Genomic DNA, 25,346 nt, shown 5'->3' on the forward strand with positions numbered 1-25,346 from the left:
GAGCCACCAAGAAGAGCTGATGAAGAAACCCTGAGGGCCAATTCCCGTGGTGCAGCCTGGTGCTGTTGAGTGAGGAGCAGCACCAAAGCTGAACATGGTGCTGGGGGAGAATCAGATATGGGGTTCCCCAACAGGGGCAGGATAGCTTGGATTCATTTTCCTTTTGCTTTAAACAAGCGTTGGTGTAAGGTTGAGCTTTTTGTGCCTACTGTCTCTTGGTTTTAACCTGAGACACGGGGAAGGAACACATCTGGGGAAATGGGACTGTGTGGTGAAGCCCCGCTGGGATGCAGCTGCAGGTCGGGCATGGCACGGTGCCCTGCGGGGTAGCGGGGCCGGGGATGGCACACGGCCGCGCAGGACGGGGCGCGGGGCTGGGCCGGTGGAGCCGCGCAGGGCCCGCTGCGGGCGGCACAGCGCGGGCGCTGCGCAGGGCTCTTGCGCGGGATCTGCGCGCACCCGCCGCGCCCCGCCCCCGGCCGCGCCCCCCGCCTCTTCCCGGCACCGGTTGGCTGCCGCCACCGCCTGTCTGCGCCCGCGCAGCCACTCCCCACGCTCGGTACTGCCCCCGTCGCGGGGATTGGCCGCCCGTCAGCACAAGCCCCGCCTCCTCAGGGGCTCAGCGGGGGAGAGGGAGGCCTGTCGGCCGCGGGGAGACAGCGGCTGAGGCGGCGCCGAGCCCGGAGCGGAGCCGGTAGGTGCGGGCCGGCCCCGGGCCCCTCCGCCCCGCGGCAGGCGCTGACACGACCCCGGGCGCCCATCCTCGTGGCTTCGAGCCTGAGGGCTGGGCGCTCCCGGGCCGTGTCGCGGTGTAGCGGGGCCGGGTGACATTGCCGCGGCCTCCCGGGGGGTCACCGCCGCTTCGCCCCCCGTCTCCCTCCGTCCTGTCGCGGCGATGTGGCCGGGGCCGGCGGGGTTCTGGCTCCGCCGCCGCCTCCGGGAATTCGGGGGGGAGCGGTGCTGGCCTTTGCCGTGGTCACGGCGGGCTGCGGCACCGCGCCAGAGGCCCAGCCCGGCCCCGGGTCGCGCTGCCCGGTTGTTGCTCCGTGTCTTGCCCGCCTGCCCGGCCCCTGCCCGCCTGTCCCGCGGCTCCTCTTGCGCGCTTCTGCCAACCCCCCTGACCCCCGTCCCCACTGTCTCCCCTTGTCCCCCCTTTCCCCACTGTCACCTGCCTTGCCAGCGTCTCAGATGCGAAGCGTCTATGTGAAGCGCGACGGGCTCCTCTTCCCCTTCAAAGTCTATTGATCAGAGCTGAACGTGTGTGCGCTTAGGTGTGACTTTTTATTTTTGTTTTTAATTTTCTTTAAGTTAATGTGAACCTGAGAGTGAGGCGAGCTCGTGTTTCTCTGCTGACGGGTGAATAGCAGAGGGTGTGGAAGGCGTTAAACCTGCCTTCTGTTTCTCTCCTACTTCGGCGTAAGCAAAAAGTCACAGAGCAGGGGTGACTTTCATCCTTTGCCTTCAAGTATGAAATGGGAGAAGCGTCTTGGTTTAAGTTGTAACATAAAAAGACACGTGGCAAGTGCTGGAAATGATTGTGCAGGGTTAATAAACGCTGTTCTGTCTTCTCTAACTCGCGGTACCGCAGGTGGAGCAGTTGGTGCTGCAGTTGTTTTGTTGACCTTAAACCCGTGTTCCCCCAGAGTCGGGAGGAGCTGAAGATGTGTTTGCGTTTGTCGACTCTCTTTTTCCTGCTGGCTGTTAGGCTGTCAAACCGCGCAGTGTAGGTTTGGACTCTGCCGTCGCTTGGCTCTTTTATTTTGTGCTAACAAAAGCAGGTTCTCCTGCTTCAGAGCTTTTTTTGGAGGTCGTGTGCTCCTCCAATGTTTTCCTGTGGTTTGAAGAATTTAGAGTGTTTTGGAAACGTTCTGGTTTTTAAATGACTCTATTTGGGAGAAGGGGTTGTGTGTAAAGGAACAGAAGAGATGTCTGTGGGTGTTAGAAAACAGCTGAGGGAAGAGAGACTGTGGGATAAGGTACCAGAGGGTCAGTATCATACCAACAACCCGTGGGTGAATGTATTTATAAATAATCCTGTGTTTGGGTGTCTAAAACACCAGAGCTGGGTCCTAGGTAACTCTGAGCATCTTTACATTCTACTAGACCTGTGGATACTCAACACTTACTTTTCTTTCCCTCAGCAAGTGAAAATCATTGTTTAGAACCTTTGGATGTTGGTCCCGAGAGCTGCGGAGGAGGAGGACGGGGCCCGTCCTTGGTGTTGGATTTCAGCAGGAACTCTCTGGCCCCAGCGATTGCTTCAGACGGGGGAATTTTAGCTCTTGATAGCGCAGCAGTGTGAGTCAGGAGCTGCAATCTTTTCTTTTTGCTTGACCTGCAGCTAGTGCAGCGACTCGGTCCCCATCACAAGTGCACAGTTCAGAAATACCTGATGTGTCAAACTTGGCTTTGGGAAGTTGCATAAAGCACAAGGTGAGCACCAACGTGTGGTTTCCTGGTGAAGCAGACGGGCTGGGTACAGGTCAGACAGGTTTGCTGTTAGAAAAAAGCTCAGGAACCAGCAATCATTTTATTCTAGTCACTTTGCTGCTAATTGCAGGAAGGTGATTTGTACATTCCTTGTATGAAACTGGTACCGATACTTCACGCTGCAGGGCTGTTCTCTTTTCCAGGTGATATATTTTTCTTATATTACTTTTCGTGCTGTATGGAGAGATGAACTGGAATGCAAACAGCTGACCCAGGTCACAAAATAAATGAGCATTGCAGGAATTCTTTGCTCTGTAGTTGCACTTTAAATCCGCTACTCCTGCAGTGGTGCAGTTAATGATGAAGGTGTGTCTTTCTCATGTGTTAGTGCTGCTCGTAATCAAATTTAATTGGCATCTTTGGCCAAACTGAGTTGATGTTTCACTTTGCGTTAATTTTTGTATGATATAGAGTGAGTACAGACAGCGGGGTGGGTAAATCGTGGTCTGGCATGACCCCATCCAGTCAATGGGAAAGCATGAAGAAATTACACCTGCTTGGCACACTTGTGGATCATTCTGCTTCTTTCTTTTCCTTTTATTTTTTCATAGGCAATTTAAACTGCTGGGGTTTTAGAACTGAGATCCTAATTATCCGTTGTTGTGTTGAAATAGCTCCTGCCAAAGATTACTGGTGTATGACTCGGGGTTACTTGTATTCCAAAGAATCGCCTGTACTGGGATGTGTCGCTTTGGGACCATGTGTGTGGCATTCAGGTGGCTGTATCTGCCATGTAGATCTATGGGAAAACTTGCATTTGAGTGGCCTGGAGGAAGCCTGCGAACCGAGCGCCCAGATAGAATACTTGATTGTATTTTATGCCATTACCTTTGAGAAAGAGCTTTTGAGAGGAGTATTGAAGCTGTTCAGGGTGCTTGGGCCGTCGTGTGTGTGGTTGTGTAGTTGTTTCTCTGCTCCCGAAGGACGGTGATCGCAGCCGGGCGGCTGGAGCGGGTTCAGCAGAGGACCCTGTGATCCCACCCCCTGGTTTAAACGCTCTGTTTTCCCCCAGATAAACCCGTTATCTGCCTTCCAGATAAGAGCCGCTCTTCATTTGTTGGCTGTGGGAAGCAGAGCTGAGGTGTTCTCAGCAAGAGTTTTCTTTCAGCAACCGAAGAATGAAGCGCTGTGTTTTCTTGCCAAGATTCGTTCTGTTCCGTGGCTCCTGCCTTCCTTCCCAGCTTGGTTCCAAATGCGAGTCTCCTGGACTCCTCTGAATACAGCAGAGGTTGAGATTTAACCATTTCTCAGCGTTCGCCAACGGGCTTAATTCAAGCCAGATTATCTAAAACCACGCAAAGAGTTTGTATCTTTATCCTCAGTTTTATTGGCAGGCTCGTCTCTGGCTGAGGGCGGCAGGAGGAACGTTTGTTTTGTATATTGGAGCTGAGAAGGCACGTAAAAAACCAGCCTCTTCCAGATATTGTAATTTAGTGAGTGTTTTAGCCAATGATTCTTTATAAAATGACGCTAACGATTTCTGTAGGGACTGCTGAAGGAAGAAACGCAACGGGCTGTTCATAGCTAATGTTTAGGGATCAGATTTATATGCAACCCAGAGATGAATATGACTGAAGAGAGTTGGTTCTTCAGGGCATATCTGGTTTGGATTTTTAAGGGCTTAATCAAACTGGAAGGCAAAGACAGACCTCAAGGGGCCATCTAGTTGAGTTCATCCCCTGTTCTGAGTGATTCAGCCCTTTTTGCTGTGATTTTCTGTGATGCTTTTGCTCCAAGGCTGGATTTAAGGCTGTGGTAATCTCAGCTCTTACCACATCTCTTTCTCTGTCAGGCTCAATTGCTCAGTTTAACAGTAATAATTGAAGGAAACCTAATTGAGCAACTTCCCTGGGTACCGCTTAACTTGAGCATGGGAAAACGGGTGAAAATTTCTGCAGGAACTCCCTTGGTTTTCTTTTTCCCTGTTTAATTGTATCATTAGTGATGATAATGACATGACAATAACAAAAAATTAGGAACCGGAGAGCTGAGTAACGAGGGAAACTGGTACCTATGGAGTCATACAAGGTACATACGGAGTCATACAAGTGACTTTACCTGAATGAAATGGAAATTTTGCCCCAGAGATGAGCTGTGATCTCAGTTTGTGTAACTGATGCCTGGAGCTGTATGTGTGGTACAACTCCCAGTTCTTGAATCAAAGTGTCTCCATTTCTGTATGTACCTCGTTTTACCTCCTCGGCAGCAGTTATACCTCTATTTGGTGATGATTAGAGGCAAGCGGAGAGCTGGACCAAGTTTCTCCTGCCTGTTTTATGAATATGGTGCATTTTATGGGCATCGAGTCCTGGCAGCTCTAACCCACTGTTATAATTACTGCTGTGGTCGTCCAAGGAAAAACCCACCCTTTTTTTAGCCAATTCAGAGCGCTGATGGTGCTGTTTGCTTTGCGGTGCCTCTGTTCCTCTTGCTAGATAAATTGTGTTATTCCCCAAATCATCGTGTCGTGTGACAGGTCTAAATTCCACAGGAGAATATCAGGCAAACATGTTTTTGGGTCATGACACGTTGCACGCTCGTCTCTGGGCTGGGTGCCCAGGTTGCTCCTGTGTTCTGCCTACGTGGTAACGCGAAATCTGCACTGGCTGGGTCTTCTCTGGTGGTTTTTAAGGTATTTTTGTGTGAACAGGTGATTTTGGACCTGGGAGCGGGTCGGATGGGGAGGATGGGCCGTGGGATTTCTGCTTCTGTCCACTGGGAATTTGGGTAAAAACCCATATTTCCTCCCTCCTGCTGCTCCCAGGAGCTGGTGGGATCCTGAAGGAGGGGTTTTGGGGCAGGTTGGCTGCGATGAGGTGAAGCCAAACTTTTAAATAAGGTCTAATTTTGAAATATGGAGCTGTATAATTATCTGCAAGCCTTTATTTAGTAATGCGATTTTAATTATGCACACCCTAACAGGAGAATTTGTGCATATTTCTTAGTTGCGTTGCTCATCCCTGACTCTCCTGCTAAGGAACTAATTATCTTCAGACCGTGTAATTTAAAGTGTGTTCAACTGAAATGCAGCGTGGTGGGTTCATGAGTGGCTCGGACAGCTAGAACTGGTTTTAATCTGAACCCCCACCCCGCCTTGGGCAATAAACTGGCACCTGCCTGTAGGACGTTCTTCCAAGTAGGTTGCTTTGAGCATCCGAATAACTCGATTCTGTCTCGCCTGTCCTTTTAATCAGAATCAGCACCAAGAGAAGCAGAATGTCTCGCTTGTCAGAGACTCAATTTGACAGCTTGATTGAACAGGCTCAGGTATTCGTTAAGTGCCGCCGGAGAGAGCTGGGGGAACGTGGAGGAGAAAAACAACGGCGCTCTAGTTTTTAATGCGTATTCTGTGCAGGGAATGGAACTTGTTTTAGCACCGATGTTTCTGTGGTTGTTAGAGGGTGCCTAGAAAGCGGCTCAGAGGACCAGCACAAATCAGTTCGTCGCTCTGAGATGCCCCAGCCAGAAACGAGGGGCCTGAGCTCCCCTGTTCTGCAATTTGGTGACTAATCTTTAATCCGTGACCGAATTAGCGTGGCGGAGCGGCGAGCGGCGTTTTCTGACGGGCTTGAAACTGGACGCCGGAGTTAAGCGCTTTGTCCTTTCAATGCACCGCCGTGGGTTTTGTTGTAGAAGCACAGCGTGTGTTACTCATTAAACCTCTCTAACTTCTGAACTCGCCTTCGCCAGCAGTTTTGCTTTCTGATTATCTGTCCTCTTAGGGTTTCCTCCGCACCACGTCGTACTGGGGAGGCTGGATCCAGGTGTGTGCCAAGGGCTGGTGTAGCTGCAATAAAGTCACTCAGAAGTGCTTTATTAAAACCAAAAATCTAATCTGCAGTGATTCTTTTTCTTGTTTTCCATGGCTTTGTAAACACAACTAATGGCTGTCTATGGAGCTCTACAAAATACACGGATTTAACAAATATCCAGCTGCTCCGTGTTGGGTTTCAGCGGATTATTTAATGAGCAAGTCAGATGGCTGTGCATGCAGAATGATGTCGGGCTTCTCATGGGCAGGCGATCCGAATTCACACCAAATCTGAAAGCAAAACGCCGTTCCCTGTGGCTCCAGCGTCCACTATTGGTCAAAACAGCCTGAATTCAATTAGTAACTCAGCATCGTCAGAATCCAGCCCGATGCCAAAGTAAAATAGAGCTGCATTGCTTTGCAGTGAGCAAATGGGAATTAAAATAATAAATGCTATTTTTGCGTTTCAGCCTCTGCGAGTTTAGAGGCTGTATTTATGTAGAGCATGTGGGTAGTTTAATGTGTAAAACTGAGCGTACAAACAGGTGTTTGTAAGATCAGGGCACTGGGCACTAAAAATAAAAACGGAGAATGTGTCTGAATAGGATGAAAGAGAATATTGTTGAGTAAATGGATATCAGCTTTATGCGTGTACATGGGCTTAATACCATTGGCTGAGTTTTTAGGATTTCCTTTTGGTGATCTTTCTCAATCATCTTTCAAATGATGTTTTAAAATAAAGTTGCGTATTGCATTCCTAAGCTCTTTAGCGTGATTTCTATTTTCGTGGGCTTATTTTGGGGAGAGAGAAATCTACTGCTGTGACCTACATTTCTTTATTGGCGGCAGCCAGGGTGATATCTCTACCTGTGATCTCTTCCCTGCTTTTGCTGAAAGGCGTTGTTTTACAATACATTTCCCAGGTACCTGAGATAAGAAGGGAAGGAAGTAACTGCAGATGGTAATTAGAAATAATCAGTAGTCTGTATTCTTGAGAATAATGTAATGAAGTGCTCCGCTCTGTAGTGTTATGAACCATTTTTAGGTCTGATCCTTACGGGACTTTTTCTTCACGTGGTCCGATGCTTAGGTTGGATTTTGGACCATCAGATGTTCTCTTTTGTTACAAGTTGAAGTTACTACTCTCTGAGCAACATCCTGCGATCTCCTCTTTCCAAACAGGAGTTGTAAGCACCTTGCTCTACGTCTCCCCAAAGCTCCAGAGACCATTAGAGACACCCGGGTGCGTTTGTCCTCTCCGGGACTGGGCACACGGGTCGTGCGGAGCTTCGTCATCACAAACTGGTCACGCACGGGCACCGGCAAAGCTGCTCCGGCCCCGCGCCAACGGTGCTGCTGCAGCCCAGGGGTTTGCAAAGTGAGGTCTGGCACTAATTTATGAGACCGATGCCGGGAGGGGGAATAGGTCGGCAAGTATGAAAGGTGCTGACAAGCGTGTGCTGTCTGGAGATTGTTAAAAAGGAAAAGAAATAGTAATGAGATAGGCTTTCCAAGTTGGCAAGAGGTTGTGCCCAGGGTTTCCCGGGCATCGGAGGGGATGGGTGAAGTAACTTGCTGGAGGATGCGTGAGAAGGACACGGCAGAACTGGGGAGCGATTTGGGTTTCCTCATCCCGTGTTCCTCGGAAGGAAGCTGTCAAAGGAGAGACGCGAGATCTGAGCAGCCTCGTGGCTTAGGAAACTGACCTTTGTGGCTCCACAGCCCGTTTGGGAAGAGACTGAGAACCCGGAGGGGCCGCCTTTCTGTTCCGAGTTTGTCGGACTCGAGCTCTTTAATTTCTGCGTATTTAAGGATGAAAAAATTGCGTGACAAAAAGCAGAAATATTAGAAAGATGCTGGAGTGATATCTTCTATTTAAACCATTATACTTTGCAGCTGAGGTTAGGCTGACCCTGCCTTTCACAGAGCAAATACTTGTCACAGCAAGAGATACCTGCGCAAACTGCACCGATTCAGCAGCTGCGAGCACGTGTGCATTGCGAGCGGGAGGAACGGGAGTTCTGAAATCACCGCCGTGCTGCTTGCAGTCGAATCACTGGCGTCATCAAAATAGCCTTTATGGCACGTGTGAGGCATTGGATCTATCCGCTTCCTAAAATAACCTCCCATTGCTCATGACGGGCTTGCGGGACTTACTGCTGTGACTAGTTTTTTCCATTTTCCAAGGCGGGGTTTTAAATTTCCCTATGCCTCCTCTGATATCTAGATGCCTGGAGCAAATAGCAACCCAAATCCTCACTGTAGGAGATGGGAGAGGACAGAGGAGAATCTGATTCTTCTCTCTAGAAATCATGGATATTTTGGTGGTGTAGCTTGGAGCTGAGCTCTTTGTAGATTGAAAAGAGTAAATATGATGGAAATGGTTTTTACATAGCGCCCAAGTATCCCCACACATACATTTGCACATTAAAGGAAGGGAATAATGCTGGCAAGGTGGAAATGCTCCTCAGCTGGGCGCTTGGGATGCAGGTTTTCCTACTGAAAATGGCCCTGGGAGTAGGTCACTGTTCCTTCCTCTACAAGCTTTTTACTACTTGCGTATTTTCTACTTTTGACGCTAATTCTTCCTTCCTCCTTGTTTTCAGTTCAGGAGCCATAGCTCTTCTGCCCACTTGCAAGCGCGACTGGTATGGGTAATGGTGTGAGAGAAGGTCAAGTGGATTTCAAACGGCAGGATGCGGAGCCAACTACACCAACCCACCTCCCGCCAGAGGTGAGACGCTCTGGGGTCCCTGCGATGGGTGGGCGAGAAGTTGTGGGGTCCCTGCGATGCGTGGGTGAGAAATGCTGTGTGGCTGCTCTAGAAAACAAGTAGCTCTGTGGGATTCGAGCTGTGGATCCTCCAAGAGCTGTAGTGTATGTGAAAGCTGCATAAAGTGTAATTTTTGCTTTCTCTGATGGTAGCTGAGCAGTTTCCGCCCACTGGGAAGAGTCTGGGCATCGCTCACAGCTGACGGGCAGGCAGGGCTGCGTTCCACGTTCAAGGTTGTGGCTTGTATGTCTTTGGTGGCGGTGCTGGGAAGAGAGGCACGCGTCTTGGCCTCCCCGCTCTTGCTGCTGTCACTGGACACCTGCTAGAAACACAGGAAGAGATGCTGAGCCTTGGTCTGGTTTAGAGCAGAGCTCAGGCTGAGGTTTATGCTTTGTGGGGATACTCGTGTGTTTAGCATCAGCCAGGCAAAGATTGGAGTGGAAAACGGGACTGAATCACGTATTTTGGTAATAAACATGAACTTCGGAGCTGGGAAGCAGTCTGAGAAAAGGAAAAATGTTGGCTCCTCCATGAAAACACAAAGCGTATCACAAGTTAGCATTCTTGAACCGTGTCTTGACTTGTCTTGCAGTCCGTAACCTTCGTGGGTTAGATTTCAAGTCGTTTACTTGCCTTCTGCCCGTGTGTTACCAGAAGATCGCTGCTTTAGAAATACGAGCTGTGGCAGGAATGTCAATAACAAAAACACTCCCATTCCATTTATCACAGTAGGAAACCTGTCTTGATTTATTCTTAGAATCTTGGGAACAGTGTGGAAATAGGGCTTGAAAGGAGGGCAAGAAAGGAACTTCTGCACATGGGGCAGTGGCTCGGCTCTGAGAAACGTGGACAGAGGGAGAACGGTACGTCTGTGAGGGGCAGACCTTGGAGCTTTGCATTTTGGCAGACGAGTCTAATTATTCTTCATGGTCTGACCAGGAATTTCCTGCGCTTAAGATCTTGAAGATAATTTTGACCCCGAGACGGGGTAGATGCTGCAGCAAAGGTAAAATATGACAATTTTGCTTAGGATTGACCATGTTATACTGAACACTGCCTTCTTTTAGGGCAACCAGGAGAACAAGAAAGTGCTCAACTCCCTGATGTCTGGTGCGTTGGCCGGTGCTGTTGCTAAAACTGCAGTAGCTCCACTGGACAGAACAAAAATCATGTTTCAAGGTGAGTCCCATTGGCTTTTGCAAAATGCTTTTACTTTATCGTTAGCAGCAACAAGAAAGGGGAAAGGAGCAATATAAGGCGAGGTGGTGATGCTGGAAGGAGGTAATTGAGCTGTCTGGGTTTTTGTTAGAGGCCGATGCCAGGCTGTGCCCGCTCCAGTGTCTTTTTCTACTGAGAGTTGCATTGTACTCCAGCTGAATTGTTTTGGTTGGAGTTAATGATGGGAAGTACTGCAAGATGCATTGAAGCTGGCATACCCAGCTTTGCATCATACAGCCTCTGTGTAACCAAAAATGAAATTCAGCAAGTTGGAATGGAAAATTGTGGTGCGTTTAGCGGGATTTGGGGTTCAGCCCCACCGTGGGCTCTGCTCCGTTCCTGTCCTGCTGGTCACACTGATTGTCTGGAAGGGAAAGCACAGACAGTTCATACAGCAAACATTTGGTGAGGCCGAGGATTTTAAATCTGGTTGACGTCCCAGATTAAATGAATTGGGCAGGTTTAATCTAATCCCTGCATGAGATTTAATTTTAAATTGACTTTCATTTGACATGATTTCCGTTCTGGGCGTAGCGGAGGCTGAGGTCTGGGATATAGATGGGGCGGTGCAGCTGGAGGGAGCTGAACCCTGGGCCGGGATCACGTCTGAGCAGCTGCTGGTGCTTTTCCACCAGAACAAACCAGGTCGACATTTATAACAAGACCTGTTTGGTTTCGCCCATTAAACTGGCTGCAAAGGAGATGATTCAAGCTTGCCCGTTCTGACCAGTTTCTTGGTATCTAATGGATTTCTTAGTCTCTTGCTCTCCCAAAGGTTTTTCCTGCTTCATAAACAAGCACCAGAGTGAAGCATCTTTGCTTTAGGAGCTGGGAAGGTTGTTTCTTGAACTGGAGACAGAAGAATTTTGCTATGGGAGAGGGACAAGAGCTCTTTGCCATTGCGGATCCATCTGCAGTTGGTTATGAAGGTGTTTTTATTTGTTAAAAAAAAGACAAAAGAAAAGCGTTGAATTGCATAAAGGAGCAGCGTGGTGAAAATATATTTGCATGCGATAGTTTGATACACTTGAGAGGTTCCAAGTCTCAAAGGAGTTTGAAAGAAGCTGCAATACACGCTTAATTGGAACCACGTTTCATTAGCGTTGCTGCTCAGGTCTTAGCCTGGGTTTCCCTCCTGCTGGAGGAGCGTTACAAACAGAGCTGCTGTGTGCCAAGGAAATCTGGCTTCCAAACATCTCGTGTATTGCGCAGTTAGAGAGATGCTGTCAGTCTGGGCGCAGGCAGGGAGAGAAGCCGAGTGCTCATTTGGAGGTTTGCTGGGCTGAAACCGTTCTTGCGTGGAGCCCGCGCTCAACAGCCCTGTTTGCTGCTTCTGCCATTGGTCTGGAACCCGTGGATGGGAATCTGCTTGAATAAGTGGTCGGTGCAGGTTGTTTTTGGGTTTTTTTTACATTTTTTAAAATTTATTAATTTATTTTTAGCGCTTTAAAGAAAGAAATGTGACAGAAGCTGAGCGTTTTCATAACTAGATGGAAGAATGGGTTTATGTGCTGAAGAGAGTTTGGGAGCGTTCACCTGTGGAAAGTCTTTGTTTATTGCAAAGAATCTTTATTTCCTCTTGCATTAATTCTTTTCCTCTAGTTTTATCCCTTAAATAAAATGCCTGTAAGGTTTATTTAATCCATCTAAACGTATTGCAAGACCTAACGCTCATTTTTTTTCTTTTTAGTGTCTTCCAAAAGATTCTCTGCCAAGGTGAGGTGATGTGTCTGTCTCCTCTTGACCTGAAGTGTTTGATTAATGGTAGTAATAGCCCCAACAGCATCTTTTATTTGTATTTATTTAACTTTCTTGCTGGGTTTTTAGTAGCAGCACTCACAGCGTAGAGGGGAAAGCTGGAAACAGCGCTGTTTATAACGCTCCTTAGGACAGCGCTCGTTCTTCATGTGTTTGTGCAGTGCACAGGATGGAAGGGCCTTGGTCCTTTTTCACGCTCCAGGGCCTAGGAAGTGTTGTGGCATCACCAGGGCCTTGTTTTGTTAGAGCTTCTCCTTTAGTGCATGTTTTCTTCCCCCACACACCATTGGAGTTGTTTCAGGGTGTATAGGAAATCTGAATTTGGGAGCTGATGGCTCGCCGAACATCTTGTGTGTGCATTCCATGTGTTCCGTGCTAATATGCGTAATCCAAATGTTTCTGTCTTACGCTAAGAAGATTAATTTGGGTTGAGATGAATGGTTTGCAAACAGCAGCCCAGCCTGGCCCATGAAGGGAAAATGAAGATGTCTTGAATCTAAAACTCTCCCTTCCTGACTCAGGTTCTTTTTCACGCTCATGTATCTGATTTAGTCTCCCCAGAGAAGAGGTTTTAGTTGTCTCGCTCTGAAGTCAGCGCGGCGAGCGTGAACAGCTGATACCAGCTTTGCTGCGGTCGGGGTGGGAAGGAGGATTTGGAGAGGTTAAGCCATAGGGTCACCTTTTCCCCCTCCTCTATTGTTTGGACTCCCTCTTATCATGATCTCCGTGTCTGACCTTTGCTCCGCTTGCCCACAGGAGGCTTACAGGCTGATTTATCGCACCTACCTCAACGAAGGCGTCTGGAGCCTCTGGCGAGGGAACTCCGCCACCATGGTCCGCGTCATCCCTTACGCCGCCATCCAGTTCTGCGCGCACGAGGAGTACAAGCAGCTCCTGGGGAGTTACTACGGCTTCCAGGGAAAGTAAGACACGGCTTCCGTCCCTGCAGAGCAGGACGGAGCGCTTTGTGGGGCCGTAGGTTGCAGGGAGGGAGCGCGTTTCTCCGCGTTGCACAGAGAGATGCTGCCGGGTTGAAAGCTCTGCTGGTGCAGCGTTCTGGCAGCCCCTCTCATTGTGGTTTTGCAGAACTGGGTGTGAGGGGATTAAGCAAAGGGCTGAGCTTCTTGTCTTGCACAGGGGAGATCTTTGGGAGGAGACGACCCTGTCTTCTAGAGGCGTGAGCAAGAAGTGGCCTAGACATTGAGTTAGCGCTTCCCCGTGCTGAGAGCGGGCAGGCAAAACAAAGAGCTTTTCTGTGCAGGAGAAGCAGCAAGATCCAGCCTTGCGCTGTTATCTGAGCCGTGCGTGTGGCCCGAGCCTCCTGCTCTTGGCCACGTAGCGTCTGAGACACCTCAGGTCAGGCTTGCTGTCCTCAAAAGACATTTCCTAATAATATTTCCCTGTGTCTGGACTGGCTGTGGCAAAGCACAGCCGCTTCAACCCCCACCCGCCCACCTCTTTGACTCCACAGGCAGGGAAGGGATTCAGGAGCTGATAGAGTAGAGCCATCCTCAAAAGCCACGGAGCGTTTCCATCTCCAGGTGATCTGTTTGGTCTCTTCTCTCACCTTACTTTAGAGCGCTGACACCCTTTCCTCGATTCATTGCTGGCTCTCTGGCAGGCACAACGGCTGCCATGTTAACCTACCCCTTGGATATGGTCCGTGCTCGAATGGCTGTCACGCCGAAGGAGATGTAAGTGCCTAACGAAAGCAAGTACAAGCACCACGAACAAACACAGAACTTTCTTTTAAGGTCAGATGACTTTATTCCCGTTTTCTGGGTCACTTCTTGCTCAGAGCCTTTGGTGTAATAAACCTCTTAATGGCTGGGGTCTGAGCGCTGATTAAATGAGCAGATTCCTGGTTAGTCCAGGGGCTGGGAGGAGATCGGTACTGAAAGAGCTCAGTGGTAAAAACCTGGGTGTTGGTTCTTGAGGAGGGCAGCTGGCACGATGCCTCCTGACAGACAGGACAGCGTGTCAGCACAGGGCTGTGGCAGAGCCGCTGGCCGGCTTCTCCATGTACAGACAGGCTTCTGAGACCCCTTCTGAGCTGTTTGATGAGCTCAGAGCCAAATTAATTCGTTGTTGATCCTTCAGAAAGTCCCATTGGAAATATTACTGGTGTACACAGTCACTAACCAGCGCAGATTTGGTTTTCCTGTGTCCCCGTGCCAGGTACAGCAACATTGTTCATGTCTTCGTCCGAATATCCCGAGAGGAAGGGCTGAAGACGTTGTACAGGGGATTTACGCCAACCATCCTCGGGGTGATTCCGTATGCTGGGCTTAGCTTCTTCACCTACGAGACGCTGAAGAAACTGCATGCAGGTAAAGGCAACTCGGTTTGCTTTCCAGTGAGATGGTGCAGGCTTTTAGCCGGTTTGGGGTATTTGAATTCAGTGGTGCGAGTCCTTTTGCTGGCCTTGGAGCCAATTGCACAGTTCTGTGCTTGTGGAGGGTGCCTTGTACCCTCGTCTCTCCAATTCCAGACGGTGGAGAAGTCAAGCTGCAGAAAAGCAGCATCTCTGCCTTGCAGAGGAACGAGGAAACGCAAGTCCTGGGCGCAGGAGGACTTGGTGACACACCAAGTCAGCTGCCAACCGAGTCGGGAGCGAACTCCGGGGAGCTCTGTGCTCTCCTTGGCTCTCAGCCCACTTGACCTTGATCGCGTGTTTGTTACGAGAAGCTTTCTACACTCAGCTCCTTTCTCTTTCCCAGATCACAGTGGGAAATCGCAGCCATCCCCTCCGGAGCGGCTTTTGTTTGGTGCCTGTGCTGGTTTGATCGGTCAGTCGGCTTCGTACCCCCTGGACGTGGTTCGCCGACGGATGCAGACGGCGGGGGTCATGGGACACACGTACAGTTCCATCCTTCTCACCATGCAGGAGATTATCAGAGAAGAGGGACTAATCCGTGGCTTGTACAAAGGACTCAGCATGAACTGGGTCAAAGGGCCGATTGCAGTGGGAATAAGCTTCACAACCTTTGACCTGACGCAGATCCTTCTCCGTAAATTACAGCACAGCACTAACGTTGAAAGGTAGTAGCTTAATCCCCACAGCTCCTTGCTGGGGAAAAGTACAACACGTGTAGAAAGAGCAATGCTAGCGTTCCCTCGCTGCGTACGTGCTGTCCTGCAGCTGACAACTTACCTTTCTTGTTTGGTTGTTTTTTTTCCTGTTATTGTTGGATTTTTTTTTTTTTTCCCGTTTTAATGAGCCTCTGAGTTATTTGGAAACCTCGACCTGCAAATAACCCTTTCCTAAACAAAACTCTCCTTACCATTCTGCAGAACCGAGTCCCTCTAAAGTAGCTGCCTCACCCTTCTGGTTTCCTCCTCGATGTGGGGAGCGGAGCCTCTCAAAGGAACACGTGCTGCTACCGGGTCTGTGGGCAGACAAAGCGGATGACGGAAAGGAGGACTTGGTGCTGTGGGGATGAGCCCCTGAATTTGGGAAGTGGCCGCTGCTCCTGGTCGGAACCCGTGTTAGCTGGAGGCAGCCGGCCAAGTGCAATATTCCACTTAATCTGCAGGGAATTCCACATTTCCCCTAGCCTGTAAGCGTCGGTCTCCATAAAACAGGACACAGCAGGATTTAACAGGTCCGGTTCTTTTGTTCTGGGTGAGCTCTGGCTGGAAACGCTGCCCTTTTTTTCAAATGTTCTTTTCATTTCCAAGTTTTATTGCGCAAACTTGCAGTGTCGCTCTGAGATTACCAAAGACTGTAGGCAGCAGGGGAGGAAAGTTCCGAGCGGTTCTGTAAATCAACTCCTCACGTTTGTTGTCAGTGTTGTTGAGTAGGTGCTGTGCCTGGATTCACAAACTGGACCGAGTCAAACCGCAGCAGAGCTTTCAGGCCACCCAAACCCTTCCGTTGTTCTCATGGTCTTCAAGGCAGCGCTTTTCTTTTAAGGATTTGGCAGACTGTAGTGTTGGTACGCTGGAAAAGTGTTACATGCTTGACATTTAAAGCAGTTTTATCCTTCAGTATTGTTGCTGCAGCTTTATGCGCGATGCAAGAACAAACATCTCAAAGACGCGTGTGACGCAGACTAAGCTTTTCCCAAAGGCTGTTCGTGCCCATCGAGTGCAGCCTCAGAGTTGACTCTGCTTCCGAACAACCTTGTCTGCTGGTACCTGCTGCGTCGGTCGTGTCGCCTCCGCTCATTAGTCCCCATCTCAACCCACTTGCTTTGATTCCTAGAGCTCTTCTGGGGTCCATGTGCTCCACAGCCAGTATTGCCCCTCAGAAGCTGGATATAGCGCCAGTCATTTCCAGTCGCGATTTGAAAGTGAATGGTAAAGTACCTTCCAGTGTTTCTATTTCAAATTGGTCTTCAAGGAAATCAAGATTTGGGGTGGTTTCTGTTACGTTCCATTCCTGTATTAAATTTGGAGTGCAAGAGAGGTCAGAGCGAACTTCAGACTTCTTGGAGAATCAGATGACATAAAGCAAGATTAAAAATCCCTTTCCAGCTAATAGAGTCTAATGTATAAAAGAAAAATAAGGCATGATTGAAGATCTGTCCTTTTCTGACGTATGTCTTGTAGCCATTGTAGTTTGAGCCTTGAGTCGTGGCTTTATTAATGAGAATGGAGGTAATTGCACAACTGGTAGAAATAGCTTTCTCCTTCCTTTTGTCTTTGCACTTGTTCTTTGGAGCGTAATTTGCTTCTGATGCCAAATATTTCCCTAGTAATTGAGCACCTACACTTCCATGTGGTGGCCGTGGCGGAGACCCAGCGTACTGAGCTATCAGCGCGCCCGTCGTTCCCAGAGCACGTGGTATCGATCGTACCTCAATGCTTGTGGATGGATGGGGTGCTGACCTCAGTAATTTCTGCCTCCAAGCCCACAAATGACTATTTCTGTTGTGAAACTTGACTGCAGCCACTGATTTACCTTGTAATTAAAGCAACATTAGGTGTTGTTTTAAATCTTTAGAGATGACAGCCATGAATTCTGTGTACGTTTTGCTCCCATCGCCGGTGGAAGATGCTCAGCCGTTCTCTTCGTTCGGGCGACATTTCTGTTCGGTCCTTTGCAAGAGCTCTGATTTCTTTTCTCCAATGGAGAAGCCGATTCACTTCTGCTCTTGTCTTTCCCCTGTGTGGCCCGGTGGGGAAATACTAAGGCACTTGCATCCTACCACGAAAAACGAGGTGTAAACCAGCAACCCGGTGTGTCAGCAGTCGAGTGTGCGTATGTGCGTGTCCGTGTGTCTGTCTGGGTGTGCGGTCTGTGCCAAGTTTGGTACGGTTGGTCATCTGGGGGGCAAGCACAGCAGATCTTGTGAGATTTGAGCATCACCAAACCCGTGTGGCTTAACCCCCCCAGGTCCTGCCCGAGGAAGGAGCGTTTGGCTCAGATAAGTTCTTCCTTAATTAGCAACTGCACCTGATTTTAATTCAATTGAATTGTAGCCAAACGTGGGTTTTTTCCAAGTTTTGCAGGCTGAGTGTTTGTTCAGAGACGGATCTTTGAATTCAGTCTGTAATGGTTTCGGTGCTTTTGTTTCTTGGGCAAAAAGTGTTCCGAGTGACTGTGTGTTAGTGCTTTGGGTTGGTTAAATAGCTTTGTTTTCTTCTTCTCTGATTTGAATGTAGAAAAGGAGAAACAGAGCGTTCTCTTCCCGTCTCTTGACGCTTGTGTGAACTGAGACGTGTTCTGAGTCTCTGTGCTGCCTGGAGCGGGTGCCCCAGGAGTCCTGGGCGCTGCTTTGTGCTGGCCAGGAGGGTCTTTGCCTTTAGCTCTGGGAAAGGAGGCGAATCTAACAGGAATATTCTCTAGTCCTTCTTTCTTCAGAACTTCTTCCCTACCGCAAATCCCCTGATCTTTCATTTTTGGTCTCAAATTCCTTGCTTTTGTTTTCAAGTCATGTTTCTTATTGTTCCTTAATGCGTTACCGCCAAACATCCAACTGTGCTTTTCTTTTCTTGTCTGCTCTGCACCTTCATTCCCGCACCAGCACTTCGAGAAAATCAGCTCCGATGAAACGCATCCAAAATGACAAAATTGCAGCTTTTGATGCCCAAACTTGGCTCCCCGCCCCCAGCCAGGGCTGCTGGGGGGCACGGGGCAGGAATTAAAGGCACTAGATGATGGGACATGAGGGTTTTTTAAAACATTCTTGACCTACTTGTCCATCCTGGCGCTTTTCCTTCTCCGGCAGCTCTCCAAACCGGTTTATAGCTTCTGTGGAAATACAGCAGTACTTGTGTTCACTTCTTGCCTTCCGACTAGAACCTGAGCTCCGTCACTTCACCCTCTGGTGTCTTTAACTTCAAACAGAAGAGCCGTGGCAACCCGGAGTGAGCCTGGTGCCCATCCTGGGGTGTGCTGGGCCACGTCCCACGTGTGTCTGTGGGTCTGGTACAACACATACAGCCTTTTCTTTATTGTAGGGGCTGCTCCCCCGAACGGCCGCGTGGCGCGGGGTGTCCAGCACCGCTGGCTGCCCGTGTGGTCTATGCATTGATCAGCACAGTGTTCCATGCCTTTTGTCGGGACGCATCCTCACCACCCGCGTGTACGCGTGAGTGTCGGTTTTTGACTGCTTTTTCTTGGATCTGGAGTTCTATTTTATTGCAGTGAAGACACTTTGTTATATGATGTTTATATATTTTAAGATTTGTGCCAAGAGAGGATGTATATTTAATAAAAAATTATAATTGACTTTGTAGGCTTTCTTAGGGTGTCTCCTACTATATGTTGGTTGTGAGAGAGAGGGGCCTGGTGCATCTGGGTGGAATTATTGAGGGATTAAATACTGAGGGAGCGCTGTGGCTGGGGGTACCTTATGTGACCATGGGGTGCATTATATGACTGGCTGTGTCCCCACCCCTGCAGGTGTCCTGTGCACGGAGCACCCCACAAAGTGCTGGGCTCGGTGCTTTGGGCTTCGCATGGAAGTTTGGAAAAGCTCCACGGAAGGCAAGCGGCTCTGGAGATGGTTCAGCAGCAGCAGCAGCCTGTGCTGTCCCTGTCCCCAGCTCCGCAGCCTGGGACGGGTGTGCAGTGGCAGCAGGTGGCACTGTCGGCCTAGGCACGGTCCCCGAAGTTGGGGACCCCCGGCTGCTGCTCGGCTTCTGGGGCTTTCAGCTGATTTCGTGTCTAGTTGGGGACATGACACGGATGCTTTGTGAGGCCAGACCTTGAATCGTGGGCTCAGTCTTGGGCTCCTCACACCAAGAAAGTGAGTTCAGAGAAGGGAAAGGGCTGGAGCACAAGTGTGATGGAGCGGCTGAGGGACCTGGGGGGTTCACTGGAGAACAGGAGCTGAGGGGAGACCTTCTGATCTCTGAGCTGCCTGAAAGGAGCTTGGAGCCAGGGGGGTCGGGCTCTGCTCCCCAGGAACAAGCGCCAGGAGCAGAGGAAACGGCCTCAAGTTGCGCCAGGGGAGGTTGAGGTTGGATCTGGGAACAATTTCTTCCCCAAAGGGCTGTGGGGCATTGAACAGGCTGCCCAGGGCAGTGCTGGAGTCACCATCGCTGGAGGGCTGGACAGACGGACATGAGGTTCTCAGGACATGGGGCAGGGACAGGGGCGGGTTATGGTTGGATTCCATGATCTTAAAGGTATTTTCCAACCACAATGATTCTGTGGTTCTAAGGCAGGAAGGTCTCAGCAGTGAGGACGGGTCCAGCCCTACCCCAGTAACCTCTCTGCAGTGGTTTCTTGCCCAGTGTGGCTCGGTGGCCACCGAAGGTGGGTATGGAGGGGACCAGGGGCCACACGAGGCCACATCTGGGTCATTGCAGGGACTCCCAGTCCGAATCCTGGTGCCAGCAGAACCTCTGCAGCAACAAACCCTCTTGGTCCCAGCTGTACCCTGAGCATGGCGCTTTGCAAAACCCAACCCGCACCTTATTCTAAACAAAACAAAGACACAAAGAGTAAAAAACCTGAATTCTGAGGCGAGGAAGATGGGGGGGGTTTATCACTGTATTTGATGTGGCCCAATTTCAGTGCCTGTGGATCTGTCTCCTGCTCTTGGCTGGTCCATCAGTCATTGTCCTCGCCTGAGAGGGTCACGTCTGGGCAGATCTCCGGGGAGGAACTGTCTGCATGTCTGAATGCAGCACAACCCCCGGCCTTAGCAACCGTCCTCCTGCCGCGAAAGCTTCCCCCGGCTCAGCCCCCGGCTGCTTCCTCCGCGTGCTCCAGGAAAATTAGATAAATGAGCCATCAAGGCAGTCGGACTGGCTTTTAATGGGACAGCGCGGGACGGAACGAGTCCCTTCTGCATCCCAGCCCTGGGGGAAATCGCTTCTTCCTCGCACCTTCCCACCCGGGGCTCAGTCACAGCCAAACTCCTCCTGGCCCTGGGCTGCTTAATGGTGCTGCTGGTCTCCCCGGCTGTTTGCTAAAGGGGAATTTCCCCATTTTTCTTCTTTTTGTTCTTTTCTAGCAAAACGGTTTTTAGTGTGACCACAGCCCGGATAAGTGGGGGCCAGACAGAGCAGGGCTGTCTGGATTAGCCCCGTTAACACTGGGCACAGGGCTGCTTCTCATCTCGGCCCTTAGCAAGAGGGAATTAAGCCCATTACAAGGCTATCAAATAGGATCAGAGCCCCTCTCCCTTTCTCTGAGCAGCCCAGACCTGCTAATCCCTTTTCATGCAGCTGGACCAGCACTCACCGTGCGCTGGGGAGAGCTCGGCCGAGCTGGACGAGGGGCTGCAAAGCGCAAAGGAAACCAGCAGCTTTCAGCACAGCAAAGAGACTCCGGGGTACTGATTTATTTCTAAAACAACCAACAGCTGAGGCTGCCGGGCCTGAGGATTTCACACGAAGCAGAGGGATGACCCCGAGGAACTCCAACCCAGCTGGCCAGAGCAGCGACCCTACAAAAATACACTCGCCCGTGGCTGGCGGAGCAAACATGGGGCAGAGCGCACCCCAGAGTCTGTGCTGACACGTCAACTGCTGCTCCAACCCAGCCATGAAGTCCCCACTGAGCCCTCGGCCCAGGGGCTGGCAGGAGCCCTCGAAAACAGAGTCCCCATGGAGTGTCCCCAGGGCAGGAACAACCCAGTAAACCTGGCTGTGGCTCTTTGCGGAGCTTCAGCTCCTCGGTCACCACGCAGGGCTGGGAGGGAAGAAGGGACACTGGGCAAGAAGAGCAGGCACGGCGGTGATGGGCGGCAGGAGCAGGGGATGCCCATGCCAGCCCGGATGCATAAAACCCGTCATGCCAAGAGCTGGTGGCAAAAATGTCCCCGAGTGGGTGTCTTCATGTGCCCACGGGCACGTGCAAAGCAGGAAACCAGCCATGGCAGGAGGGAGGGGACCCGCAGCCGGGCACCGACTGCGCCCCAGGGCACGTCCCAGCTCCTCCAGTCAGGAAGCTGCCAGGTACTGGTGGAAATAGAGGCCGAAGAGGCTGGTGACGACCTGGCAGGCGGCCACCCACCAGGTGAGGAAGGCAAAGAGTCCACGGAAGAAGAGGGGGGTGAAGATGCCGCCCAAGATGCCTGTGATCTGCTCCACCGTGGCGTGCACGTCCTCCCCGTCCTCGCTGCTGCGCTGCGGAGGTGCCGCCGCTGCTGCCGGAGGGAGGGGAGGGGGCTCCGGGTACAGCCCCCACGAGTGGTGCCCTGTGTGACAGAGGGGACAGGGCTGAGGGGGTCGGTCCCCACACCGCAGTTCCAGCCCCACAGCGCAGATGTGCTGGTGGCTGATGCCCAACGTGCTCACTGTGTGTGTTGGGTTCAGGCCAACTGCAAATCACACAATCACTGTGGTTGGAAAAGACCTTTAAGATCATGGAGTCCAACCATAGCCCAGCCCTGTCCCTGCCCCATGTCCTCAGAACCTCATGTCCGTCTGTCCAGCCCTCCAGGGATGGTGACTCCAGCACTGCCCTGGGCAGCCTGTTCCAATGCCCCACAGCCCTTTGGGGAAGAAATTGTTCCTAAATCCAACCTCAACCTCCCCTGGCGCAACTTGAGGCCATTTCCTCTGCTCCTGGCGCTTGTTCCTGGGGAGCAGAGCCCGACCCCTCTGGCTCCAAGCTCCTTTCAGGCAGTTCAGAGATCAGAAGGTCTCCCCTCAGCTCCTGTTCTCAGCTGAACCCCCAGGTCCCTCAGCTGCTCCATCACCCTTGTGCTCCAGCCCCTCACCAGCTCCATCGCCCTTAATCATGTCCCAAGAACCTGGGGACGCTTTGGATGCCGATGGCTTGACAGTGACCTGCAGGTCCCATCCTGCCCCTCTCAAGCCCCCATGTCCTCCCCGCCACCTCCTCACCCAGCGTCTTGAGGAGCAGCGCGCAGTGGAGAGTGAGCACCACGGGTCCCAGGTACTGCAGACTGACCACGGCCACGTAGCAGTAAATCCTGGTGATCTGGAGGTGATGGGGATCAGCAGGACCTGCACCCGGACCCCCCGGCTCCCATCCCAGCTCCCGCATCCCCACCTTGCGCTGGATCTCCAGGCCGGTGATGCGCCCGGCTTCCCTCCGCATCTGCTCCACCCAGCGCTCGGCCAGGCCCAGGTACGCCTGGAGGTGACAGCGGGTGACAGCCAGGCGCAGCAGGCAGAGCCCCACGATGGTCCAGAGCCGCATGGTGTTGTAGGTGGAGTCCGACATGCTGGGGCAAGAGGAGGGGGCTCTCAGGGAGGTCCCCAGGGTCCAGAAACACCCCCACTGTGTCCCAGGGAGGGTGTCTGGTGGGCGAGGCGGTGGTGGTGGGGAGGATGGAGGGGATGTTGGTGTTGGAGGAGGTGGAGCGGTGCCCCCGTGCCTCAGTTTCCCCTCGGAGCAAGGACCCACTTACAGCTGCACCGTCTGCTTGCCCATGGGTGCGTGGAGAAGGAAATCCCGCGAGATGGGCTTGATCCACATCACCAGCACCAGGACGGGCGCCAGGAAACTCAGGTGGAGCAGGACCCTGCGGAGGAGCTGTCAGAGACCCCCACAAAGCTCTGGTGCCCCCCGCTCCCTCCATCCCCCCCCGTGGGCAGGGACCGCTCCTCACCCACGCCCCCTCCACCCTCTCCCACCGCCAAACCTCTTTGCCATTGGGTCCCAAACTCCCCAAAGTGCCATCACCCACCCCACTGCCCCCTTCCCCACCCACAGATGTCACCCAACTGGGTCAGGGGCTTGTCGGCCGCCATCCGCAGAGCGTCGAGGTGCGTCTGGGCCAGGCGCAGCCCCGGGAAGGTCAGGCAGGCGCCCAGGAAGGAGCACAGGGCCACCAGCCCCAGCTTGAAGGTCAACTTGGCAATGGGCAACCTGCGGAAAGAGAAGGTAGCGCTGGGCGGGGGGAACCGGTTGGCCCCTTCCTCAATGGGATTCCTACTCTCAACTTCCAAAAAAAACCTCCCCAAATCCCTCCCTACCCAACCAACTCACGTCCACTCCCAGCCCCGCTGCTTCAGGGTGTTCTCCAGGTTGCTGGTGACACTGGCCAGCCCTGTGGGGAGGGAAACCCCATAAGTGGGGCTCCCGCAGCCCCCAGGGACCACCCGTCCCCCCTTCACCCACCGGGCTCAAGGCCGAACTCCAGGTAGTCCTCGCGGATCACCAGGGCCACCATGGCCAGGAGTAGGAAGAAGAAGGCGAAGGTGAGGCAGACGGAGCGCTCGCCACCCTCCTCCGAGCGGAAGTAATGGCGCATCACGGTGAAGAAGACCTTGCTGCGGGCAGGGGGCGGCCGTCAAGGAAATCACCGGCTTTGCGGACCCCCCCAAGGCCGGTGGGACCCCCCTGCTCATTAGGATGTTGTGAAGCACGCGCATCGTTAGGCCACTGCCGCCTTCTTTGCGGGGAAGGGTCTCATTAGGCACCTTTAGAGCTCAACAGTGAGCGGTTTAAAAAGCCAGACATTTTAATTTTCCACCTCAACTGGCTTTTAATAGGAAAAAAACCCCCAAAGGATGGTGGGTTCTGTCTCCTGCCCATCGCACCCCGAAAGCTGGCGGGAGGATACATGGAGAAGACGACCGTCAGCACGCACCAGAGCACCCCCATGTTCGTCTCCTTTTCGGGGTCCGCCAGGCAGTAGTAGCCCTCGGTGAAGATGTACACGGCGGTGGAGTAGACAGCAAAATCCACAAACCACTGGTACTCCAGGAAATAACGCAGCACTGGTGTGACAGAGGGACAGGTCACCATGTGGTGGGGACCCGGGCATGGCCGAGGGTCCCAGTCCAGGGCGACGGGTGCATGGGGGGGTACCCAGAGCATCCACGGCGGTGATGGGGCTGGTGTCCAGGCGGAGGTCGATGTCCCGGGGCACGGAGAGGGGCTTGTCATCCGTCACACCATTCACCCTCCTGCAATTGAAACTCTGGCTCGGGACGGCAGGCACAGAGCTGGCTCCGTCCCTTGTGTCCCACGGTGCCCAAAGCCCCTCGCGTGGTGACACATCCCTCGCTTGGAGCTCCTTGTCACCAGCACCTCCCCGGGGGAGTCCCGCAGTACGCCGGGATGACTTCCATGAGCACCAAACCCAAATATTGATGGTTTTAGGTCCGTCCAGCCCGCAGCTGACCTGTCGCGCTTGGTCTTGGGGCGCTGCTTGCCCGCCAGGGCGCAGAGCTCCTCGTCTGACGGGTGCTTGTAGCGGTACAGGCTGGAAAGGAGCAGCCGGGTGTCAGCGGTGACAGTGTCCCCGAGCCCCCACGGGGACAAGAGAGGAGGGATGGGCAACATACCTGCCGTTGCACAGCAGCCAGCGAGCGAAGGAGCAGTGCGGGGCCATCTTCTGCATGATGCTGGCTGCCAGCAGGGTCACCACCACCTGCACCCCCATCACCGCCTGCACCGGGGGCACCCGCGGGGGTCAACACCGGCACCCGACCCACCCAGAGCCGGGGGGAGCTGGGGAGCCCCCAACAGTGCCGGGGCTGTTGCTTCCCCCGGTCCCTGTCATGGGACAACCTGGGCGTGCAGCCCCCCGGAACACCCCGGGTATGCGCCCCCCGGGTGTGCACCCCCTGGAGCACCCCGAGCATGCACCCCTGGGTGTGCACCCGCCGGGACAGCCTCCGTGCATGCACCCCTGAGCGTGTACCCCCCGGATGTGCACCACCCGGGACAGCCTGAGCATCCATCCTCCTTCCATGCACCCCTGACCATGCACCCCCGGGCGAACGCCCCCGCCCGCGCTCACCATGCCGAGGTCAGCGCAAAGGCGGCCGCAGGAAGCCCGTCCGCAGCCACCGCTCCCCTGCCGGCCAATCCGCTGCTGCTCTGCTGCTGATTGGCAGCTGCTCGGCCAATGAAAAGGCGGTTCTGGGAGAGGGCGAGCTCTTCGCGGCGCCAGGTTCCGCGGGAGCTGCCTGCTGGGAGCTGTGGTCCCTGTGCAGACCTGGAGTCAGGGGTTCGGGTCCCGGCCGCGC

At 52.5% G+C, this 25,346-nt stretch overlaps 2 protein-coding genes across 4 annotated transcripts; one reads left to right on the plus strand and one right to left on the minus strand.

The window, feature by feature from the left end:
- Positions 1-620: 620 nt before the first annotated feature.
- On the plus strand, positions 621-18,669 carry SLC25A42 (solute carrier family 25 member 42). 3 transcript variants are annotated; one of them, XR_013923314.1, is made up of 9 exons: positions 621-694; positions 8,848-8,975; positions 10,082-10,193; positions 11,923-11,948; positions 12,747-12,913; positions 13,568-13,684; positions 14,169-14,320; positions 14,711-15,595; positions 18,399-18,532. XR_013923314.1 is itself a non-coding variant. In XM_080359377.1 (9 exons), exons 2-9 carry the CDS (start codon positions 8,892-8,894, stop codon positions 18,586-18,588), a joined length of 1,170 nt encoding a protein of 389 aa, XP_080215503.1. In that variant the 5' UTR covers positions 621-694; positions 8,848-8,891; the 3' UTR covers positions 18,589-18,669. The 3 variants fall into 3 exon arrangements, 2 of the variants coding, with proteins under 2 accessions (XP_080215503.1, XP_080215504.1); XM_080359377.1 differs by having other exon boundaries at positions 14,711-15,032; positions 18,399-18,669; XM_080359378.1 differs by having other exon boundaries at positions 14,711-15,032; positions 17,963-18,533.
- A 2,620-nt stretch (positions 18,670-21,289) lies between these two features.
- TMEM161A (transmembrane protein 161A) lies at positions 21,290-25,135 on the minus strand. The gene is made up of 12 exons (XM_080359396.1): positions 25,118-25,135; positions 24,660-24,763; positions 24,497-24,577; positions 24,181-24,278; positions 23,933-24,089; positions 23,488-23,639; positions 23,356-23,416; positions 23,092-23,235; positions 22,775-22,888; positions 22,414-22,588; positions 22,245-22,341; positions 21,290-21,592 (listed from the first exon to the last, which is right to left on the minus strand). The coding sequence occupies exons 1-12, from the start codon at positions 25,118-25,120 to the stop codon at positions 21,336-21,338; spliced, it is 1,443 nt and encodes a 480-aa protein (XP_080215522.1). The 5' UTR covers positions 25,121-25,135; the 3' UTR covers positions 21,290-21,335.
- Positions 25,136-25,346: the final 211 nt, after the last annotated feature.

The sequence above is a fragment of the Nesoenas mayeri genome (assembly GCF_963082525.1).
Source record: "Nesoenas mayeri genome assembly, chromosome: 25".
NCBI classification, from domain to species: Eukaryota; Metazoa; Chordata; class Aves; order Columbiformes; family Columbidae; genus Nesoenas; species Nesoenas mayeri.

Coding starts and splice junctions, on each gene's coding strand:
- SLC25A42 (XM_080359377.1), top strand. CDS start 8,892: ATGGGTAATGGTGTGAGAGAAGGTCAAGTGGATTTCAAACGGCAGGAT. Junction 12,914..13,567: donor TACTACGGCTTCCAGGGAAA/GTAAGACACGGC, acceptor ACCTTACTTTAG/AGCGCTGACACCCTTTCCTC. Junction 13,685..14,168: donor GCTGTCACGCCGAAGGAGAT/GTAAGTGCCTAA, acceptor TCCCCGTGCCAG/GTACAGCAACATTGTTCATG.
- TMEM161A (XM_080359396.1), bottom strand. Junction 24,090..24,180: donor CACCGCCGTGGATGCTCTGG/GTACCCCCCCAT, acceptor CTGTCACACCAG/TGCTGCGTTATTTCCTGGAG. Junction 23,417..23,487: donor GGAGTTCGGCCTTGAGCCCG/GTGGGTGAAGGG, acceptor CCCTCCCCACAG/GGCTGGCCAGTGTCACCAGC.